This window comes from Chiloscyllium plagiosum, unplaced genomic scaffold (genome assembly GCF_037043375.1).
Source record: "Chiloscyllium plagiosum isolate Xiang-an unplaced genomic scaffold, Cpla_swu_hap1 HiC_scaffold_13, whole genome shotgun sequence".
Lineage (NCBI taxonomy): Eukaryota > Metazoa > Chordata > Chondrichthyes > Orectolobiformes > Hemiscylliidae > Chiloscyllium > Chiloscyllium plagiosum.
Genome location: NW_028270151.1, coordinates 6,350,382 through 6,370,742, shown reverse-complemented (window position 1 = coordinate 6,370,742; position 20,361 = coordinate 6,350,382). Strand labels below are relative to the sequence as shown.

The 20,361-nt window shown below is 44.2% G+C and overlaps 1 protein-coding gene across 3 annotated transcripts in view; it reads right to left on the bottom strand.

Annotated features, from left to right (window-relative positions):
• Positions 1-17,078: 17,078 nt before the first annotated feature.
• rnf7 (ring finger protein 7) overlaps positions 17,079-20,361 on the bottom strand; it is a 39,787-nt gene continuing 36,504 nt past the window's right edge. For all 3 annotated transcript variants that reach the window (XM_087993303.1, XM_087993304.1, XM_087993305.1), the window contains one exon: positions 17,079-17,401. In XM_087993303.1, coding sequence (XP_087849429.1) covers positions 17,283-17,401 — 119 coding nt within the window. In that variant the 3' untranslated portion in view covers positions 17,079-17,282. The remainder of the gene's footprint in view (positions 17,402-20,361) is intronic.

The window sequence follows — 20,361 nt, the reverse complement described above, 5'->3', positions numbered from 1 at the left end:
ATGGAGCCCAGAGGGAGAGAAAAACAGTTGGGCAAAGGAATGGCTAAGGGTCAGCTGGGAGAGTGGATAGTTGCTAGTGGGGACCGTTACTGGCTGACAATGGAATGGTTGTAGTCGCAGCCCATGTGATGACACCAAACCCCACACTGCAGACCTTGTAATCAGTAGGTAGGGAGTAGCTGTTCCCACTCCTAAAAGGGACAAGGATGAGTAAGTATAGTTTTAAAGGGATATGTACATGAAGCAAGGGTGACTTTAGAAACAAACTTTTTCACACCGTGGATGGTTAGGATACAGAATGCACTGCCTGGAAATGTGGTAGAAGCAAGTTCAATGGAGGCATTCAAGAGGGGAAACTTGGTGAATATTTGGATAATAATAATGTGCCGGGGATATGGAGAAAGAGCAGGAGTTTGGCAGGAGGTAATGATGCATATTTGAAGGCATCTTGGGCTGAATGGCCTCCTTTGTGATACAGTGATTAACTAAACTTTGGACCTTTTTTTAAACTCATTCATGGGATGTGGGCATCACTGGCTGGGCCAGCAATTATGATCCATCCCTTGAGAAGGTGGGGGTGAACTGCCTTCTTGAACTGCTGCAGTCCATGTGCTGCAGGCTGACCCACAATGCCCTGGGGGAAGGAATTCCCCTGTTTGATAAAACTCCCCTGAAGCACCCTGGGATATTTTACTTCATTACAGTGCTATGTAAACACAAGTGATCACAGTAAAACTCTTCAATACAAGGTAACCTAAACCGTAAATAATTTTAAAAGGACAAATCTCTGTGCAGTTGAGCTGCAGCCTGTGGGTAATTAGGGCACTGAAGAAATAAATCTGCAGATGGAATCAACTGTACTTATCAATTATTAAAGTGGACAATTGTGCTGCATGATCCTTCTGTATTGATTAAGATTAATGTGTTGGACAACCACACGTAGTAGTCGGATTTCACTTTGCTAACTGTGTTGCAATGTCAAGAGAAAAATAAATATCATCTGTTGTTACATGAGTTTCTGACATTCACCTTCCCAACCTAATGGAAAAAAACTGGAATAATAATGTAGCTGTGAGTGATGACACATGCTGCAGAAATGATCAGTGCCCCTGGAAATAGGGATGTGTACATAATAAATTGTCATTGTTTCAGCTACAGTATTGGTAGGAGGACTTAAGTTTGGAAGGATTGTGGAAAGTAGATTTCTTTCAGGTTTTGCAGAAACAACTGGAGTAGTTTCTTTCAAAGAGAATACTGACAGTTCTCTGTGGGGACACTTTTTTTAACAAGGCTTCATAAAATCCCATGACTGGGAATAATAATGGAGGTGGGTTAGCTCAGCGGGCTGGATGGCTGGTTTACAACGTAGAGTGATGGTATGGGTTCAATTGCTGCACTGGTTGAGGTTACCATGAAGGACCCTGCTTCTGAACCTCTCCTTCTTGCCTGAAGCATGCTGACCCTCAGGTTAAACCCCCACCAGTCACCTTCTCTAATGGGAGAATGGGACTATAGAGACTTGAACATTTTATTTCTTTGTAACAGACTAATATGTACTGTATATGGGATCCTCTGGAATCTAATTCTTTTTTTCAAAATCAATTCTTTATTTGATGGTCCATGGAAAATTTTAAAGAGTAGGTTCAAAAGCAGGGTTTTTTTTGACATATGGGATTAAGAGCTGGATATTCCAAGGAGTAGCGATCTCTCACATCTGACAGAAGATTCTGATCAGAGCTCTTTCAGAAATATGGAGCTGTCTTTAAATCTGACAGGTCCCTCGTAGTGTAGAACCAACGGGGCAAACCCCCTCCCCCCCCACCTTACAGCAGTCAGTTCTGTGACATAAAGGTCCAGCATCACAGACAGCCCCTTTGACAGCACAGAGACAGGCCCTTTGACCCAAACTGGTTCCATGCCGACCAAAATATCCACCTACACTAACTCCATTTCCCTGAACTTGGCCCATATCCTTCTAAGGAGAAAGTGAGGTCTGCAGATGCTGGAGATCAAAGTTGAAACTTTATTGCTGGAACAGCACAGCAGGTCATGCTGCCTGACCTGCTGTGCTGTTCCAGCAATATAGTTTCAACCCATATCCTTCTAAACCTTTCCTATCCATGTATTTGTCCAAATGCCTTTTAAATGTTAATGTGCCACCTCAACAACCTCTGCTGGCAGCTCATTTCATATGCATACCACCCTCGGTGTAAAGAAAGTTGCCCCTCAGGTTCCCTTTCATTCTTTCCCCTCTAACCTTAAACTGATGCCCCTAGTCCTCGATTCCCCAACCCTGGGAAAAAGACTGATTGCATTCACTCTATCCATGCCTCTCAGGATCCTATATATGTCTGTAAGGTCCCCCCTCAGTCTCCTAAATAAAAAGAAGTCCTAGCTTGTCCAACCTCTCCATATAACTCAGACCTTTGAGTCCTGTCAACATTCTTATAAATTTCTTCTGCACTCTCTTCAGTTTAATAACATCCTTCCTATAGCAAGGTGACCAAAACTGAACACAATACTCCAAGTGCGGTCTCACCAACATCCTGTACAACTGCAAAATAATTTCCCAACTTCTATACTCAGTGCCCTGACTGATGAAGGCCAGTGTGCCAAAAGCCTTCTTCACTGCCTGCCTCCCTGTGACTCCACTTTCAGAGAACTGTGAACCTGAACTCCAGGGTCCCTCTGTTCCACTACACTCCTTAATGCCCGACCATTCACCATGGAACTCCTACCTTGATTTGACTTTCCAAAATGCAAGACCTCACACTTATCCATATTAAACTCCATTTGCCATTTCTCGGCCCACTTCCCCAGCTGATCAAGGACCTGCTGCAATTTCCAATAACCTTCCTCACTGTCCACGTCATTGCCTATTTTAGTGTCATCTGCAAACTTACTAATCATGTCTTGTACATTCTTATTCACATCATTGATATACATCACAAACAGCAAAGGGCCCAGCACCAACCCCTGAGGCACTCCACTAGTCACAGGCCTTCAGTCCGACAAGCATCCTTCCACTAATTCCCTCTGCTTCCTACCATCAAGCCAAGTGTGTATCCAATTCGTCCAGGATTTCATGTGATCTAACTTTCAAGAGCAGCCTACAATGTGGAACCTTATCAAAGGCCTTATTGAAATCCATATAGACTACGTCTACTGCTCTGCCTTTGTCAACCTTCCTGGTCACTTCATCAAAGAACTCTAACAAATTTGTGAGGCATGACCTCCCTCTCACAAAGCCATGCTGACTGCTCCTAATCAAACCCTGTCTTTCCAAATGCATGTATATCTTATCTCCCAGAATCTTCTCAAGTAACTTACCCACCACTGATGTTAGGCTTACTGGTCTATAGTTCCCAGGTTTTTCTTTGCAGTCCTTCTTGAATAAGGGCACAACATTCTCTACCGTCCAGTCTTCCGGGACCTCACGATGATGCAAAAATATCAGCCAGGGCTCCTGCAATTTCTTCTCTAGCCTCTAGCAGTGTTCTTGGATATATCTAATACATCCAACACCTCCTTGACTGTGGTATGGACTGTCCCCAAGATATCACCACTGACTTCCCCAAGTTCCCAAGTCTTCACGTGTTTCTCCACGGTAAACACAGAGGAGAAATATTCATTGAGAACCTCGCCAGTCTTCTGCAGTTCTACACATACATGTCCACTTTGGTCCTCGAGGGGCCCAATCTCTCTCTAGTTACTCTTTTTCCTTTAATCTACTTAAAGAACTTCTTTGGATTCACCCTGCTCTTCTCAACCAAGACTATCTCATGCTCCCTTTTCACCCTCCTGATTTCCTTCTTCAGTAAACTCCTGCATCCGTATATACCTCCAGGGATTCCCATGATCCCAGTTTCCTGTACCTGAGCCATGCCTCCATTTTTCTGGTGAAAGCCTCAATATCTCTTGCCATCCAGGGTTCCCTATTCCTGGTAACCTTGCCCTTCACCCTCATAGTAACATGTAGATCTTGAACTCTAGCCATCTCACTTTTAAAAGCCTTCCAGATAAATGCGAGGTGCTGCATTTTGGGAAAGCAAATCTGAGCAGGACTTATACACTTAATGGTAAGGTCCTAGGGGGTGTTGCTGAACAAAGAGACCTTGGAGTGCAGGTTCATAGCTCCTTAAAAGTGGAGTCGCAGGTAGATAGGATAGTGAAGAAGGCGTTTGCTTTTGCGTTCCTTTACTGGTCAGAGTATTGAGTACAGGAGTTGGGAGAGCATGTTGCGACTGTACAGAACATTAGTTAGGCCACCTTTGGAATATTGCATGCAATTCTGGTCTCCTTCCTATCGGAATGGTGTTGCGAAACTTGAAAGGGATCAGAAAAGATTTACAAGGATTGGCAGGGTTGGAGGATTTGAACTATAGGGAGAGACTGAACAGGCTGGGGCTGTTTTCCCTGGAGCATCGGAGGCTGAGGGGTGACCCTGTAGAGGTTTACAACATCATGAAGGGCATGGATAGGATAAATAGACAAAGTTTTTTCCCTGGGGTGGGGGAGTCCAGATTTAGAGGGCATAGGTTTAGGGTGAGAGGGGAAAGATATAAGAGAGACCTAAGGGCAACCTTTTCACACAGAGGGTGGTACATGTATGGAATGAGCTGCCAGAGGAAGCGGTGGAGGCTGGTACAATTACAACATTTAAAAGGCATTTGGACGGGTATATGAATAGGAAGGGTTTGGAGGGATATGGGCCGGGTGCTGGCAGGTGGGACTAGATTGGGTTGGGATATCTGGTTGGCATGGACGGGTTGAACTGAAGGGTCTGTTTCTGTGCTGTACATTTCTATGACTCTGACACTTGCCAGACGTTCCTTTTACCTGCAAACAAACTACTCCAACCAACCCCTGCAAGCTCCGTCTAATTCCATCAAAATTCATCTCACCCCAATTGAGAACTTGAACCTGTGGCCCAGTTTTGTCCCTCTCTGTAACTATTTTAAAACTAATAGAACTATGGTCACTGGTCCCAAAGTACTCCCCCACTGTCACCTCCGTCACCTGTCTTGCCCTATTTCCTAAGAGTAGGTCGAGTTTTGCCCCTTCCCAAGTAGGACCCTCTATATACTGTTTAAGGAAACTTTCCTGAATGCACTTAACAAATTCCACCCCATCTAATTAAAATCCCCTACTATGACAACCCTATTGCTCCTGGAAGTCTCCCCAGTCTCCCTGCATATTTGTTCCTCTAATTCCCGTTGACCATTTGGGGGCCTATAGTACAGCCCCAATAATGTCACCATCCCCTTCTTATTTCTTAGCTCCATCCTCAAAGCCTCACTGGATGATCCGTCAGTTACTTTATCTCTGGTTACTACTGTGATTCTCGCTTTAACAAAAAGTGCAACTCCCCTCTCTTCTTTCCAACACCCCTGTCCTACCTAAAGCACCTGTACCTTGGTACGTTAGGTTTCCAGTCCTATCCCTCCCTTAGCCATGTTTCTGTAATGGCTATAATATCCCAGTCCCACATACCTATCCATGCTCCAAGTTCACCAGCCTTACCGGTCAGCCCTCTTGCATTGAAATAAATGCAATTTAATCCAACAGGCATTCCTTGCTCCCTGTCATGTTCCAGCCTGACCTGTCCCTTCATGTTACTATTTCTGATTGCTGTATCTCCTTCCAGCCTTGCACTTGCCTCCATGCTGTTGAGAATCCCACCCCCCCTGGCAATTGAGTTTAAACTCTCCCTTGCAGCACTAGCAAACCTGGCCGCCAAGATGTTAGTCCCCCTCGAGTTCATATGTAACCCATCCCTCTTGAACAGGTCACCTCTGCCAATGATCGAAAAATCTGAATCCCTGCCCCCTGCACCAATTCTTTAGCCATACATTCATCTGCCATATCCTCCTGTTCTTACCCTCACTAGCACGTGGCACTAGAAGTAACTTGGAGATTCCTACCGACGAGGTCCTGGATTTTCACATTTTTCCTACCTCTCTATACTCACTCCGCAGGACCTCACCCCTAGTTCTCCCTATGTCATTTATGCCAACATGCACAATAACTTCTGGCTGTTCACCCTCCCCCTGGAGGTCATTCTGCAGTCGCTTCAAGACATCCTGGCCCCTGGAGGCAACACACCATCCTAGAAACCCATTTGCGGCCACAGAAACTCCTGTCTGTCCCCCTAACTATCAAGTCTCCTATCATGAAGGTCCTGTTTAACTTAACCCTTTCCCACTGTACCCAAGAGGCGTTTGTAGCTGCTTTCCCCTGAACAGTCATCCCCTCCAACAGTATCCAAAATGGTAGACTTGCTTTCAAAGGGAAAAGCCACGGGGGATTCCTGCATTCTCTGCCTACTCCCTTTGCCTTTCCTAGTGGTCACCCAGCTACTCTCTGCTGCACCTTAGGTGTGACCACCTCACTAAAACTCCTATCTGTGAAGCGCTCAGCATCTCGGATAATTTGGAATGCATCCAGCTCCAGCTCCCCACCATGGTCTCCCAGGAGCTGCAGCTGGGTGCACTTCTCACACGTGTGGTCATCAGGGACGATGGAAGTCTCCCTGAGCTCCCACATCCTGCAGGAGGAACATGTGACTGCCCTAACTGCCATCTCAACCGCTGTAAGACTAAAGAGGAAAGTTAAAAAGACTTTACCTGAGCTGCTGCTCTCTGACGCCTCTTGCTACTTACTCTGCTACCAACAAATTTTGTAACAGCACATCTCTCTACAGTTTTTTGTTTGGTTAGAGGAGGAGGGAAACACTACTATGATGTAGAGTTTGGGTCTTAAGCACTCCTTTATACCAAGCCCACAATGATCTACTCTTGAGTGCAGGTGACTGCTTCCAGGCTGTCATGTTTACTCCAAAGTGATGCCTCTCCCTTTTGAATGCCCTCTGCTCCTGTGAAAGACTCGGCTAAATACATTGTAAGGTGCCTGTTTGATAACAGTGCCTACAGGATATGGAAGTAGGCAATTAAGGCACCAGATGGGTAAGGGTGTCAGGTACCGGGGGGGGTAGGGTGCCAGATGGACAGAGTGGCAAGGGGACCAGGTTGAGGGTTTCAGGTAAGTTGGGTTAGGTGGGAAATATCGTCTCTGGCAGGGTTTAGGTGGGTTGTGATGGGTTCCAGAGGAGGGTCTCTGATCCCAGGGAGAGGGTGTTGTCAGGTCCTGGGGTGGGGGTGAGTCTGGCCATTGCAAAATGTAGGTCAAATGTTTTAGAAAATGTTTGTGAAATTGCATTTTGGTAAAACAAGGGAAAGACTTATACAGAGTTGAGAGTGTGGTGCTGGAAAAGCTCGAATAAGCCCGAAACATCGATTCTTCTGCTCCTCGGGTTCTGCCTGACCTGATGTTCTTTTCCAGCACCACACTCTCGACTCCGATCTCCAGCATCTGCTGTCATCACTCTCTACTAGCAGGACTTATACATTTAATGGTAGGGCTGTGGGGAGTGTTGTCGAACAGAGTGACCTAAGGGTTAGCTCTTTGGAAGTTGCATCACAGGTAGACAGGCTGGTTAAGAAGGAGTTTAGCACACTTGACTTCATCGCTCAAACCACTGAGTAGAGGAGTTGGGACATCATGTTGAGGTTGTACAGGACGTTAGTGAGGCCACGTTTGGAGCACTGTGTCCAGTTTTGATTGTCCTGCTATTGGAAGGATATTATTAACTTGGAGGGGGCTCAGAAAAGATTTACCAGGATATTGCTGGGAATGGAGGGTTTCAGTTATAAGGATAGGCTGGGACTGTTTTTACTGGCACATTGGAGGTTGAGGGAAGATCTTATAGAGGTTTAAAAAATCATGAAGGGCATGGATAAGGTGAATAGCAAAGGTCTTTTCCCCAGGGTAGGGGAGTTCAAAAGTGGAAGGCATATTTTTAAGGTGAGAGGAGAAAGATCTAAAAGGGAACTGAAGGGCAACATTTTCACACACACAATAGTTTGTCTGTAGAATAATCAGGCAGGAGGAGTGGTAGATGTAAGTACAGTTACCAACATTTAAAAGGTCAAAAATCTAATTATAGACACCAGATTATAGTCCAACTGGTTTATTTGAAATTGCAAACTTTCAGAGTTCAGTTCCTTCCTCAGGTGTGGTATGATAGGGAGGTATAAAACAAAAAGTTAACAACTTTAAAACTAGCTGCCCTTGTTGAATCCTTTAATCAGTAAGGAGGTAGACTGCTGGTTAAAATGAGATGGCAGAGCTTCTCAGCGCACTCTGTGCTGCATTGTATTGAATTGATTGTCACGTGTACTGAGGCACAGTGAAAAGCTTTGTCTTGCGAGCAATACAGGCAGATCACAGAGTTAAGTCGCATAGATAGTAAATAATAGGTAAACAGGGGTAAAAACAAAAACACAGGGACAGGTGAATGTTAAGAGTTTCTGAGTCCATTCGGTATTCTAACAACAGTAGGGTAGAAACTGTTTTGAAACTGGCTGATGTGTTCAGGCATCTATACCTTCTCCCCCATGGTAGAGGTTATAGAAAAACATTGCCGGGCTGGAATGGATCTTTGAGAATGCTGGCGGCCTTTCCTTGACAGCGGGCCTGGTAGATGGATTCTATAGATGGGAGGTTGGCCTTTGGGATTGTCTGGGCTGAGTTCACCACTCTCTGTAACCGTCTCCGATCTTGAATGGTACAGTTGCCGTACCAGGTAGTGATACATCCAGACAGATGCTCTCGATGGCGCACCTATAAAAGTTGGCAAGGGTATTTGCATCATGTCAAATTTCCTCAGCTGCTTGAAGAAGAAGAGATGTTATTGGGCCTTTGTAACCAATGCGTCCACATGAAGAGTCCAAGAAAGCTTGCTGTGGATGACCACTCCCTAGAGCTTGACACTCTCCACTCGTTCCACCCCAGTGCTGTTAATGTGTAAGGGGGGCATGAGTAACATCCTGCTGAAAGTCAATAATGAGTTCCTTGGTTTTGCCGGCATTGAGAGCTAGATTGTTCTCAGTGCACCATTTTTCCAGGTCTTCCCCCTCCCGTCGGTAGTCTGTTTCGTTGCCATCTGATATTCGACCGACTATGGTGGTGTCATCAGTGAACCTGTAAATGGCATTAGTCTGGTATTTGGCGACGCAGTCATGGGTATACAGTGAGTACAGTAGGGGGCTGAGTACGCACCCCTGGGGGGCTCCAGTGTTGAGTGTTAGTGAGGATGAAATATTGTCCCCAGTCTTCACTGATTGTGGCCTGTGGGTCAGGAAACCGAGGATCCACTTGCAGAGAGTGGGGCTTAGTCCGAGATCACTAGGTTTTGTCATCAGCCTCGAGGGGATAATCGTGTTGAAGGCTGAACTGTAGTCAATGAGTAGGATTCTTACGTAGCTGTTCTTGGTGTCAAGATGTTCCAGGGAGGAGTGAAGAGCAAGTGATATGGCATCTGATGTGGGTCTGTTGGTCCGATAGGCAAATTAGAGTGGGTCAAGACTAGTGGGGAGGCTGCAGTTGATTAATGCCATGACCAGCCTTTCAAAGCACTTCATGACCACCAGTTAGGGCCACTGGGCGGTAGTCATTGAGACATGCTGAATGAGCCTTCTTAGACACAGGGATGATGTTGGCCTCTTGAAACAGGCAGGGACAGTGGCCTGATGTCCGAGAAGACCTCTGCCAGTTGATCTGGACATGCTCCGAGTGCACGGCCTGGTACTCCGTCTGGTCCCATCACTTTCCTTGGATTCACACGAAGGAAAACTGATCTGACCTCTGATGCAGTGACTGTTGGGATAGGTTCGTCAGGACTTGTTGGAATAGGTGTTACCTCTCCGCCGAATTTCTGCTCAAAGCGAGCATAGAAGGCGTTGAGACGATCTGGGAGGGATATGTCATCGTCTGCTATTTTGCACTGTCGGCTGATTGTAGGTTGACTGAGTGGATTTGTGGTCCTTAGTCCTTTTGGGATCTTCTCTGCTTTCTTGCATTTCCATAGGAAATTGATTTCTGTGTCTATAATACATGATTCTTTTGGAGATCCTCTCTAGTTTGAGCTGGCGATTATGGTGCCAATAGTTCCATCTATAAGCTGGTGGCATTTGATTTTTAACCTTGTCCACCCCAGTCCAACTCTGGCATCTCCACATCATGGCTAACATTTAAAAGACATTTGGACAGGTACATGAATAGGAAAAGTTTAGAGAGATATGGGCCAAACGCAGGCAAGTGGGACTAGTTTAGATGAGATTCCCTACAGTGTGGAACCAGGCCTTTTTGGCCCAACCAGTCCACACCCACCCTCTGAAAAGTAACCCACCCAGACCCATTCCCCCTGACTAATGCGCCTAACTCTACAGGCAATTTAGCATGACCAATTCACCTAACCTGCATATCTTTGGACTGTGGGAGGAAACCGGAGCACCCGGAGGAAACCCACGCAGACATGGAGAATGTGCAAACTCCACACAGTCAGTCACCTGAGGCTGGAATTGAACACGGGTCCCTGGCGCTGTGCGGCAGCAGTGCTAACCACTGAGCCACCGTGCCACTTGGGGAAACTTGGTTGGCATGGACAAGTTGGACCGAAGAGGCTGTTTCTATGTTGTATGGCTCTATGACTCTAAATGTGATTGTGAAAAATAAGTTACAAATGTTCTTCAGGAATATATTAAGAGTGAAGAAGTGGCTGACGCTCCAATGGGTGGAGTAAAAGTGGAACATTTTAATGGACACTTTGGATTGGGTTTTCATAGCCCCCTTAGAAACTGGAATGCATGCAGGTCAGGGATAATGGCAGCTGGGTCCCAAATCAAAAAGCCCAGTCTCCATTTCTGCCGCTGGCTTTTTTTATTCACTCATGGGATGTGGGCATTGCTGACAGGCCAACATTTAATACCCCTCCCTAGCTGCCCTTGAACTGAGTGGCTTGCTTGGCCATTTCCGAGGGCAGTTGGGAGTGAACCCCATTGCTGTAGGTCTGGAGTCACATGTAGGCCAGACCAGGCAAGGATGACACTTTCCTTCCCTGAAGGACATTAGTGAACCAGATGGACTTTTCCCGACAAATGACAATGGATTCACAGTCATCAACAGTTCCTAATTCCAGATTTTTAAAAAAAATTGTCTTTTACAGTTGTGAACAGAGATTAATTTTTCCATTCCATGTGGAATTTGTAGATTTGCTTGTTTTATAGATGGTCCAAGGTCATCACTCATCATTATCACTTCACCGTGTAGTTTATGCTGTCACTCTGCTGCTGGTCACGTTGCAGCTCCATCCCTGGATCCGTGTCTCTGGAATATCCAGAATGTTGCCATGGCTTTCAGGTTTGGAGGCACAGGATGGTCACCATTTATTTCTGGATTGCATTGTTTGGATATTGGATGTGGAGCACAACAGCAATTTCCCAAATTTAACACCATCAAGCACAGACCTATCAGACAAGCAGCTTAACAAACTGCAACTCTACAGAGAACAGGCAGAGGAGCAGGACTGGCTGTGATCCCAAGCAATGTGTCTGCATACAAATGATGGGCTGAATCGCCTTTGTATGTTTCTAGGGCTGGAATATCTGGGGGCTTCACACATCTGGTGGGCGGCACGGTGGCACAGTGGTTAGCACTGCTGCCTCACAGCACCTGAGACCCGGGTTCAATTCCCGCCTCAGGCGACTGACTGTGTGGAGTTTGCACATTCTCCCTGTGTCTGCGTGGGTGTGCTCCGGTTTCCTCCCACAGTCCAAAGATGTGCAGGTCAGGTGAATTGGCCATGCTAAATTGCCCACAGTGTTAGGTTAGGGGTATGGGTGGGTTTAGCTTCGGCGGGTCGGTGTGGACTTGTTGGGCCGAAGGGCCTGTTTCCACACTGTAATGTAATCTAATCTAATCATTTTCTGGTATATTTCTTATTCATTTGCTTGTATTGCCAACACAAAAGTTACATTACCCTTCAACGAGGGCCCATCTGGACCAAACTGAAACATGGTGCAACAAGATTGAGGTTGTACAGGATGTTGGTGAGGCCTCTGTTGGAGTACTGTGTCCAGTTCTGGTCACCCAGTTATTGGAAGGAATTTATTAAGCTGGAGAGGGTTCAGAAGAGATTTACCAGGATGTTGCTGGGTTCGGAAAGTTTGAGTTACAAAGAAAGGCTGGATAGAGTGGGACTATTTTCACTGCAGCGTAGGAGCTTTAGAGATGATCTTATTGAGGTTTATAAAATAATGAGAGATATAGATAAGGTTAATGGTAGGTGTCTTTTCCCTAGAGTGGGGCTTTCAAAATTAGGGGGCACATTTTTAAAGTGAGAGGAGAGAGACTTGAAAAAGACACGAGAGGCAAATTCTTCACACAGAGCGTGGTTTGTGTGTGGAATGAACTTCCTGAGGAAGTGGTGGATGTGGATACAATTTCAAAATTTTAAAGGCATTTGGATAGATACATCGATAGGAAAGGTTTGGAGGGATATGGGCCAGGAGCAGGCAGGTGGGACTAGTTTAGTTTGGGATTATGTTCAGTATGGACAGGTTGGACCGAAGGGTCTGTTTTCTGTGCTGAATGACATAAAGGTCGTGCATCCTTCTCCAGCCATGCAGCTGGAAACAGAGGTCAAGCAATGGCATGAAGATCGGTGCTCAGACCAGAGAGTGAACATGATTGACTGTCAGAGGCTCTGGGGTTGACAAGTCAATCATGTTCACTCTCTTAATTTAAAGCTATGCCCCCTTGTAATACCCGACTCCATACGCGGGAAAAGGTTCACACTGTCAACCCTATCTAACCCCCTAATCATCTTGTACACCTCAATCAAGTCGGAGACCATGGTCTCTAGTGACTGGATGACAGGCTTTTATAAGTAACACCAAAGAAATAGAAATTATTCACTTTCCTCAAATTGGGAAGATAGGTCCCCAAGAATATTTATCCACAATAGTTTGGAGAAAGTAAATGGAATGATGCTGCAGTTTTCAGTCTTTACCGAGGAAAACAACTTCTGTAAAACATTGCACAGCACTACCAGCATCAGATACCCTGTTCCGCCAAGCTAAGGAATAACATTTACTCCACAATTTTTATTGCAGTTCTAATAACAATATTTTGCTCAGCTTTATACTTCAAAATATTCTGTGAATTTTGCCATTACATAACTAATAATGTACACCAATGACAGAAATCAATCTGGCTTTTATTGGTAGAGGAATTGAGTTCCGGAGTCCTGAGGTCATGATGCAGTTGTATAAGACTCTGGTGCGGCCGCATCTGGAATATTGTGTGCAGTTTTAGTCGCCATACTATAGGAAGGATGTGGAGGCACTGGAACGGGTGCAGAGGAGGTTTACCAGGATGTTGCCTGGTATGGAAGGAAGATCGTATGAGGAAAGACTGAGACACTTGGGGCTGTTTTCATTAGAGAAAAGAAGGTTTAGGGGTGACTTGATTGAGGTGTACAAGATGATTAGGGGGTTAGATAGGGTTGACAGTGTGAACCTTTTCCCGCGTATGGAGTCGGGTATTACAAGGGGGCATAGCTTTAAATTAAGGGGGGGTAGATATAGGACTGAAGTTAGGGGTAGGTTCTTCACTCAGCGAGTCGTAAGTTCATGGAATGCCCTGCCAGTAGCAGTGGTGGACTCTCCCTCTTTATGGGCATTTAAGCGGGCATTGGATAGGTATATGGAGGATAGTGGGTTAGTATAGGTTAGGTGGGCTTGGATCGGCGCAACATCGAGGGCCAAAGGGCCTGTACTGCGCTGTATTCTTCTATGTTCTATAACTTTTAAGTTTAAACAGCTTAGTTCTGCAAAGGAAATTGCTTCCTAATTCAACAAAATTCTTACTTTCTCTACGAACCAAAAGAAGTGAAAAAATGGAAACAAAAACACTAAAGCTCCTGGAAATTCTGAAGTAAAAACACAAGATGCTAGAAATACTCAGCGGATCTGGCAACTTCTGTACAGAAAAGAAAGTTAGCTTGTTCAGTTCAATGTCCTTTTACTAGAACGCATCAAAAGTTTTGATGAAATGTTAACTCCCCACAGATTTTGCCCAAAAATATTTACCATTTGTATTCTTAGCTCCAGTAGCTTTCAAATGTCTTATACAATAGCTGAAGCTCATCTAACTATTATTGCTTAGCTGATTATTCACATATACAAGCTCATTACCTGAGAAACACAAATCAGGTGGGTGGTAATACCACATGCTGCGCCAGTGTAAAGATAACTTGAATCCTATTATCAGGCACCAGCTGCTTACTATATGTTTCTGTGAACTAATGAGGAAAATGTTTATCAGAAATACAACCTGTACACAAAAACAGTTTTATATTCCAAAGTGCCCATTTAATCAATGGAGCAAATTAAATCATTCAATTTTTATTGATTAAAGACTACTTCAGATGGCATTAGAAAATAACGCTTTCAATCAACTTCCCTGGTTGCTAGTTTCTTTCCTTGATGTGATTTGGCCACTGGCTACTGTAAGGACAAAAGTGGGATACAGTTGCATTGGAGATAGTTCAGAGGGGGTTCACTAGATTGATTTCAGAGTTGAGGGGTTTGTCTTATGAAGAGAAATTGAGCAGTTCAGGCCTATACTGCCTGGGATTTAGAGGACTGAGGACATTTTTTAGAGAGGGTGGTATGATTATGAAATAAATTACCAGAGGAAGTGGTTGAGGCGTGTACATTAACAACATTTAAAAGGCATTTTAAATGGAGAGGAAAGGTTTAGAAGGATATGGGCCAAGTGTATGGAAATGAGGTTAGCGTTGATCGGCATGGACCAGTTTGGGCCAAAGGGCCTGTCTCTGTCCTGTAGAACTCTTTGACTCTATCTGATTGATCAGATGCTAAAGGGGATTGACAGAGACAACGTAGAGGCGATGTTTCCTCACATGGAGCAACCTAAGACAAGAGGTCATGGTTTCAGGATAAACGGTAACAGATTTAAAATAGCAACAGGGAGGAATTACCTCTCTCAAAAAATTGTAAATCTGTGGAGTTTACTACCTAAGTGCAGTGGATGCTGGGACATTGAGAAAATTTAAGGAGATAGAAGGGGTTGAAAAGTTATGATTAGGTTAGATTCCCTACAGTGTGGAAACAGGCCCTTTGGCCCAACAAGTTCACACCAACCCTCCAAAGAGCAACCCACCCATTCCCCTACATTTACCCTTTCACTTAACACTATGGGCAATTTAGCATGGCCAATTCACCTGACCTGCATCTTTGGACTGTGGGAGGAAACCAGAGCACCTGGAGGAAACCTACACAGACACGGGGAGAATGTGCAAACTCCACACAGTCAGTCACCCGAGGTGGGAACTGAACCTGGGTCTCTGGTGCTGTGAGGCAGCAGTGCTAACCACTGAGCCACCGGTGATCAAGAGGAAAGTGGAGTTAAGGCCAAGATGAGATCAGCCATGATGGTATCAAGGGGTTGAATGGCCTACTGCTCCCAATTATATTCTTATTCGTTAGCCTAGAGAACACAAGAAATGTCAGGAAATTTTACAGCCTTTGCCTTTTTATTAGGTTGATTGCATTCAGTTAAATTTGAGAAAGCTCATGCTCAGTTGCTGCTATCTGTCGCAGGTATGTTATTTGTCAACTTTTGTGCATTATTTAATTACAGGCGAATGCATTCAATTTTCAGTTGATGGAACATGATGGTGAAATATGAAACAGACCCCGAACCCAAATCTGATATTTTAGCTGTAAGGGGGTAAACCAACCCAATTCAGCATTTCCTAGTGAGCATTATTCAAAACGCGGTGAGAAGGAATGCAACTTGTGTGTCAGTGTTTCTGTGGCTCCCTATTTTTCTGAAACAAGTTATGGAAAGGCTTATTTCCAATCGGCAGTTATCATCTTCCAGTGTCAACGCACCTAGTGCTGTAGAAAAGGTCATAAGATTTATGGCCTTTAAAGCTAAATAATATTGATCTAAGTGACTTTTAAAAACAAAACACGTGGACTCACTGTAGCACATTTACAAAGTGGCATGTTGAAAGGAGAAACAAAATTGCTACACAATCTCTCCAAGTTTGGCAATGGCCGATGGTATTATCAATGGACTATTAATTCAGAAACCCAGATAATGTTCTGGGGACCTGGGTTTGTATCGCATCACGGCAGATGGTGGAATTTGAATTCAATAAATATCTGAAATTAAGAGTCTAACGACAACCATAAATCGATTATCAGAAAAACCCATCTGATGCACTAATGTCCTTTGGAAAGAAACAGCCATCCTTACCTGGTCAGCCCTGCGTGTGATCCCAGACCCACAGCAATGTGGTTGACTCTTAACTGCCCTCTGGGCAATTAGGGATGGATGATAAATGTTGGACTAGCCAGCGATGCTCATATCCCTGAACATTTTGACCTTATAAATGTTGACCGAAAGGCCTTAGGAAAAATATTTAGGTAAAATGCCAATGATAGATGTTAAAACCAATAACGGGAATATTGTTCAAAATTATGGTCAAGTGGACGCTCAATGAAAGAGGAGTATTAACACCTCGTCTGAACTGGATCCAGTCAAAAATCACACGCCACCAGGTTATAGTCCAACAGGTTTATTTGGAAACAATAGTTTTCAGAGCGCTGCTACTTCATCAGGTAGCTAGCTACCTAAAGGAGCAGGCTCCGAAAGCTTGTGGTTTCAAATAAATTGGACTATAACCCAGTGTCATGTGATTGTTGATTTTGTTCACCCAGTCCAACATGGGCACCTCCACATCATGGTTCCAGGAGAAGGAGCCATCTGTCTTTCAAACAAATCCTTTTCTCTCTTTATTATTAATTAACTGCACGACAGGAGAGTTGAAATTATTCCATTGGCAACACAACATAGGAAAATTCATAGTAAACCAACTTTTACTCTGTCTGAAAGAGGCAAGGACACATGTCCACATCCGTCAATAAGGCAAGGCTGGAAATACACAACAGAACTTTAAAAATTAACAACACAATTAAAAAAATTAATCATGGCTGAATTCAGTTTGAAAACAATTTGAAGAGGTGAGACACACTTTTAAAGAAAAGGTATGTATTTTATTCAGTACCAAATCAAATACTCAAATGTTTTTGTAGGAAAAATTCACAATTACTGAAATAAAGAAACAAAAAGGCAAGGAAATGTTTATTTCTCTCCAGATTTTAATAAATATATACAAGTTTACAATGGTATATGATTCAATTAAATTAGTACAGGCTGATCACCTTTATCTAAAAAGGCTGAGGCCACTCTTATGGTGCTCACTTCACAAGGACAGCAAACAGGAGTCCACCGAATCAGACACATCAACACCCACAGAGACGCAAGTAAAAGAATACTCCACATTTTCATTTGCCTATTCTCTGTACCACCCAGTCCTGCTGGCAAAGTGGACAGCGGTTGTTCTGTTTCACCCACAGTGACATACAGCAGTTATGGAAGGAGTGGTTGCATTCTCCCCAAACCACTAGAAAATACAAACAAAAACAAAATGGAGTCAGTGCTACCAAACATTTTTTTAATATCCTGTCACTCGAAATAGCTAAACAAAAATGTTTCCTTGCATAAATAATCACACAGAAATAAATAAAATCCTTTTAGTCTAAACACATATAATTGATTGATATTATTCTCCATAGAGTCATACAACATGGAAACAGACCCTTCGGTCCAACTCGTCCATGCTAACCATTTAGCCAAAACTGATCCAGTCCCACCTGCCAGCACCTGGCCCCTATCCCTCCAAACCCTTCCTATTCATATACCCATCCACATGCCTTTTAAATGCTGTAATTGTACCAGCCTCCACCACTTCCTCTGGCAGCTCATTCCATTCACTCACCACCCTCTGCGTGAAAACGTTGCGCCTTAGGTCCCTCTCACTTTAAAACAATGCCGTCTAGTTTTGAACTCACCAAACCTGGGGAAAAGAGCTTGGCTGTTCACCTTATCCATGTCCCTAATGATTTTATAAACCACTATAAATTCACCCCTCAGCCTCCAATGCTCCAGGGAAAATAACCCCAGCCCATTCAGCCTCTGCCTAAACACTCTAATCCCGCAACATCCTTTATAAATCCTTTCTAAACACTTTCAAGTTTAACAACATCTTTCCTATGGCAGAGACCAGAACTGTCCACAGTATTCTAAAAGTGGCCGAACCAATGTCCTGTACAGCCACAACATGACCTCCCAACTCAATTCCTCAACATACTCATCAATGAAGACAAACGTACCAAACACCTTTTTCACTATCCTATCTACATGAGACTCCACTTTCAAGGAGCTAAGGACCTCATCCAAAGTCTCTTTGTTCAGCAACACTTCCTAGGATCTTACCATTAAGTATATAAGTCCTGCCCTGTTTTGCCTTTCCAAAATGGAGCACCTCACATTTATCTAAATTAAACTCCATCGGCCACTCCTCAGCCCACTGGTTCAACTGATCAAGGTCCCATTATACTCTGAGATAACCTTGTTCACTGTCCACTACACCACCTATTTAGGTGTCATCTGCAAACTTACTAACCGTACCTCCTATGTTCACATCCAAATCATTTATGTAAATGACAAAAAGCAGTGGACCCAGCACCGATCCTTACAGCACAATGCTGCTCACAGGTCTCCAGTCTATGCAACCCTCGACCACCTTGTCTCCTACCTTCTAGCCAATTTTGCATCCAATTGGCTAGCTCCCTCTGGATTCCATGTGATCTAACCTTGTTAACCTGTTTACATGTGGAACATGTAATTGGGTTTTCAAACTTGCTTTGGGTTGAAGACCACTTTTTAAAAATTATAAAACATACTGGTAAAGAGCTCTCAGATAAAACATGCACTCACAAGTGCCAGTAAGGTTGCTGTACCTGCTTCTTACTGCAGAGTTTGGTGTGACTACAACAGAAGCTTACGTCCAGCATGGGGAAGGGAGAAACCCGTGTCTCGGAGTTTGGAGAGAGCACACAAAAGAAACTGCTGTATAGGAGCAGTGGGGGAAAGACAGAGCAGGAGAGCTCCTCTCCAGCCACTGCTTACTCATTTACCCCTGACCCTGGTTCCTGGACCATTGCCCACTTGTGGACTGGCATTGTGTTGTGGACCCCCTGCAAAGTATCCACCATCCCCAGTTTGAGAGCCACTGCATTGTAGTACATACACATCATACAATAATAATTACTGACACTTCTGATACTGGGATAGACATAAGGTTGTCATAGGAACAACTTCATCTACCACAGTACTGTCCTATGTAGTATTACCCCATATTTGGGTAATGCTTGTCGTTTATTTTAATTGATTAGTTTGCAATAATTTTGCCCCCCGCTGTTAATTCTTTAGCACGGGCATCATTCAATTTTTGCTCCTGAAGGTAAAAGTAAAACTGTCGGGGGAAGTCCTCATTGACCCATTGTGAATAGTAACCTGATAAACACTTTGAACTATTATCGGTTTCCAAGATAGGGCTGGGGTCCAAAGAATAGCTAATTATCATTTCCACTTTTACAGTGCCTGCCTGATTTGTAACAACAGCCGGACGAGTGTTCGACGTGGCAGTGGGGGAACATTTCAGCGTTAGCCACCACAATACGCTACGGTTCAAATTTGTTCTGGACAAGGAAAAAGATGGCCTGCAAAAGACAGCTTTGGATTTGGGGAAGGCAGATTTTATTCAAATAAAGCTGAATATTGCCACTTACTATTGTGGGTAAGTCTACAGTGATACAAATGGGGGCGGGGATTCATAAAGAGCTGGAGAGAACACAGGTCTAACATGTACCCTTTAGGGGGAAATGTAGGAGCAGTAAGTTCAGAGGAGCCTGGATGTCTAAGATAATTCAGGACTGGCTAAAGAAGAAGAGTAGGGCTTTTAGCAAGTCCAAAGGGAGTAGTTCAGTTGCATCCCTGGAGGAATACAGCAAGTGCAGGAGGGAAGCAAACAGAAGAACAAAATGGGGGCATGTGAACAGGATTTGAGAGAATCCAAGGATATCTTATAAACACATTAAAAGGAAGAGGTTCATCACAGAAAGAGTAGGGCCCATTAGGGACCAAGGGGGTGAAGCCACAGGATAATGGACGGATGTTGAATAAATACTTCTCTTCTGTCTTCACTCTGGAAAAGGAGAACGTAGACATGGAATTTAGGAAAAGGGACTGAGAGGAACTTGCACAGTTTGACATAGGAAATGGGGAAATATTGGAGGCTCTGTCAGACTGAAAAACAGTCAAATCCCCTGGTCTGGATGAATTGCATCCCAGGATGCTGTGGGAGGAAACTGCAAAGGCTCCAAACACAAGTTTTTAATTCCTCTCTGGCCATAGGGGAAGTGCTAAAGGGTTGGAGGATGCCTCATGTGGTTTTTTTTTTTAAGAGGGGTGGTAGAGATGAACCGTGAGAGTTTCAGGTCAGTGGTAGGGAAACTATTG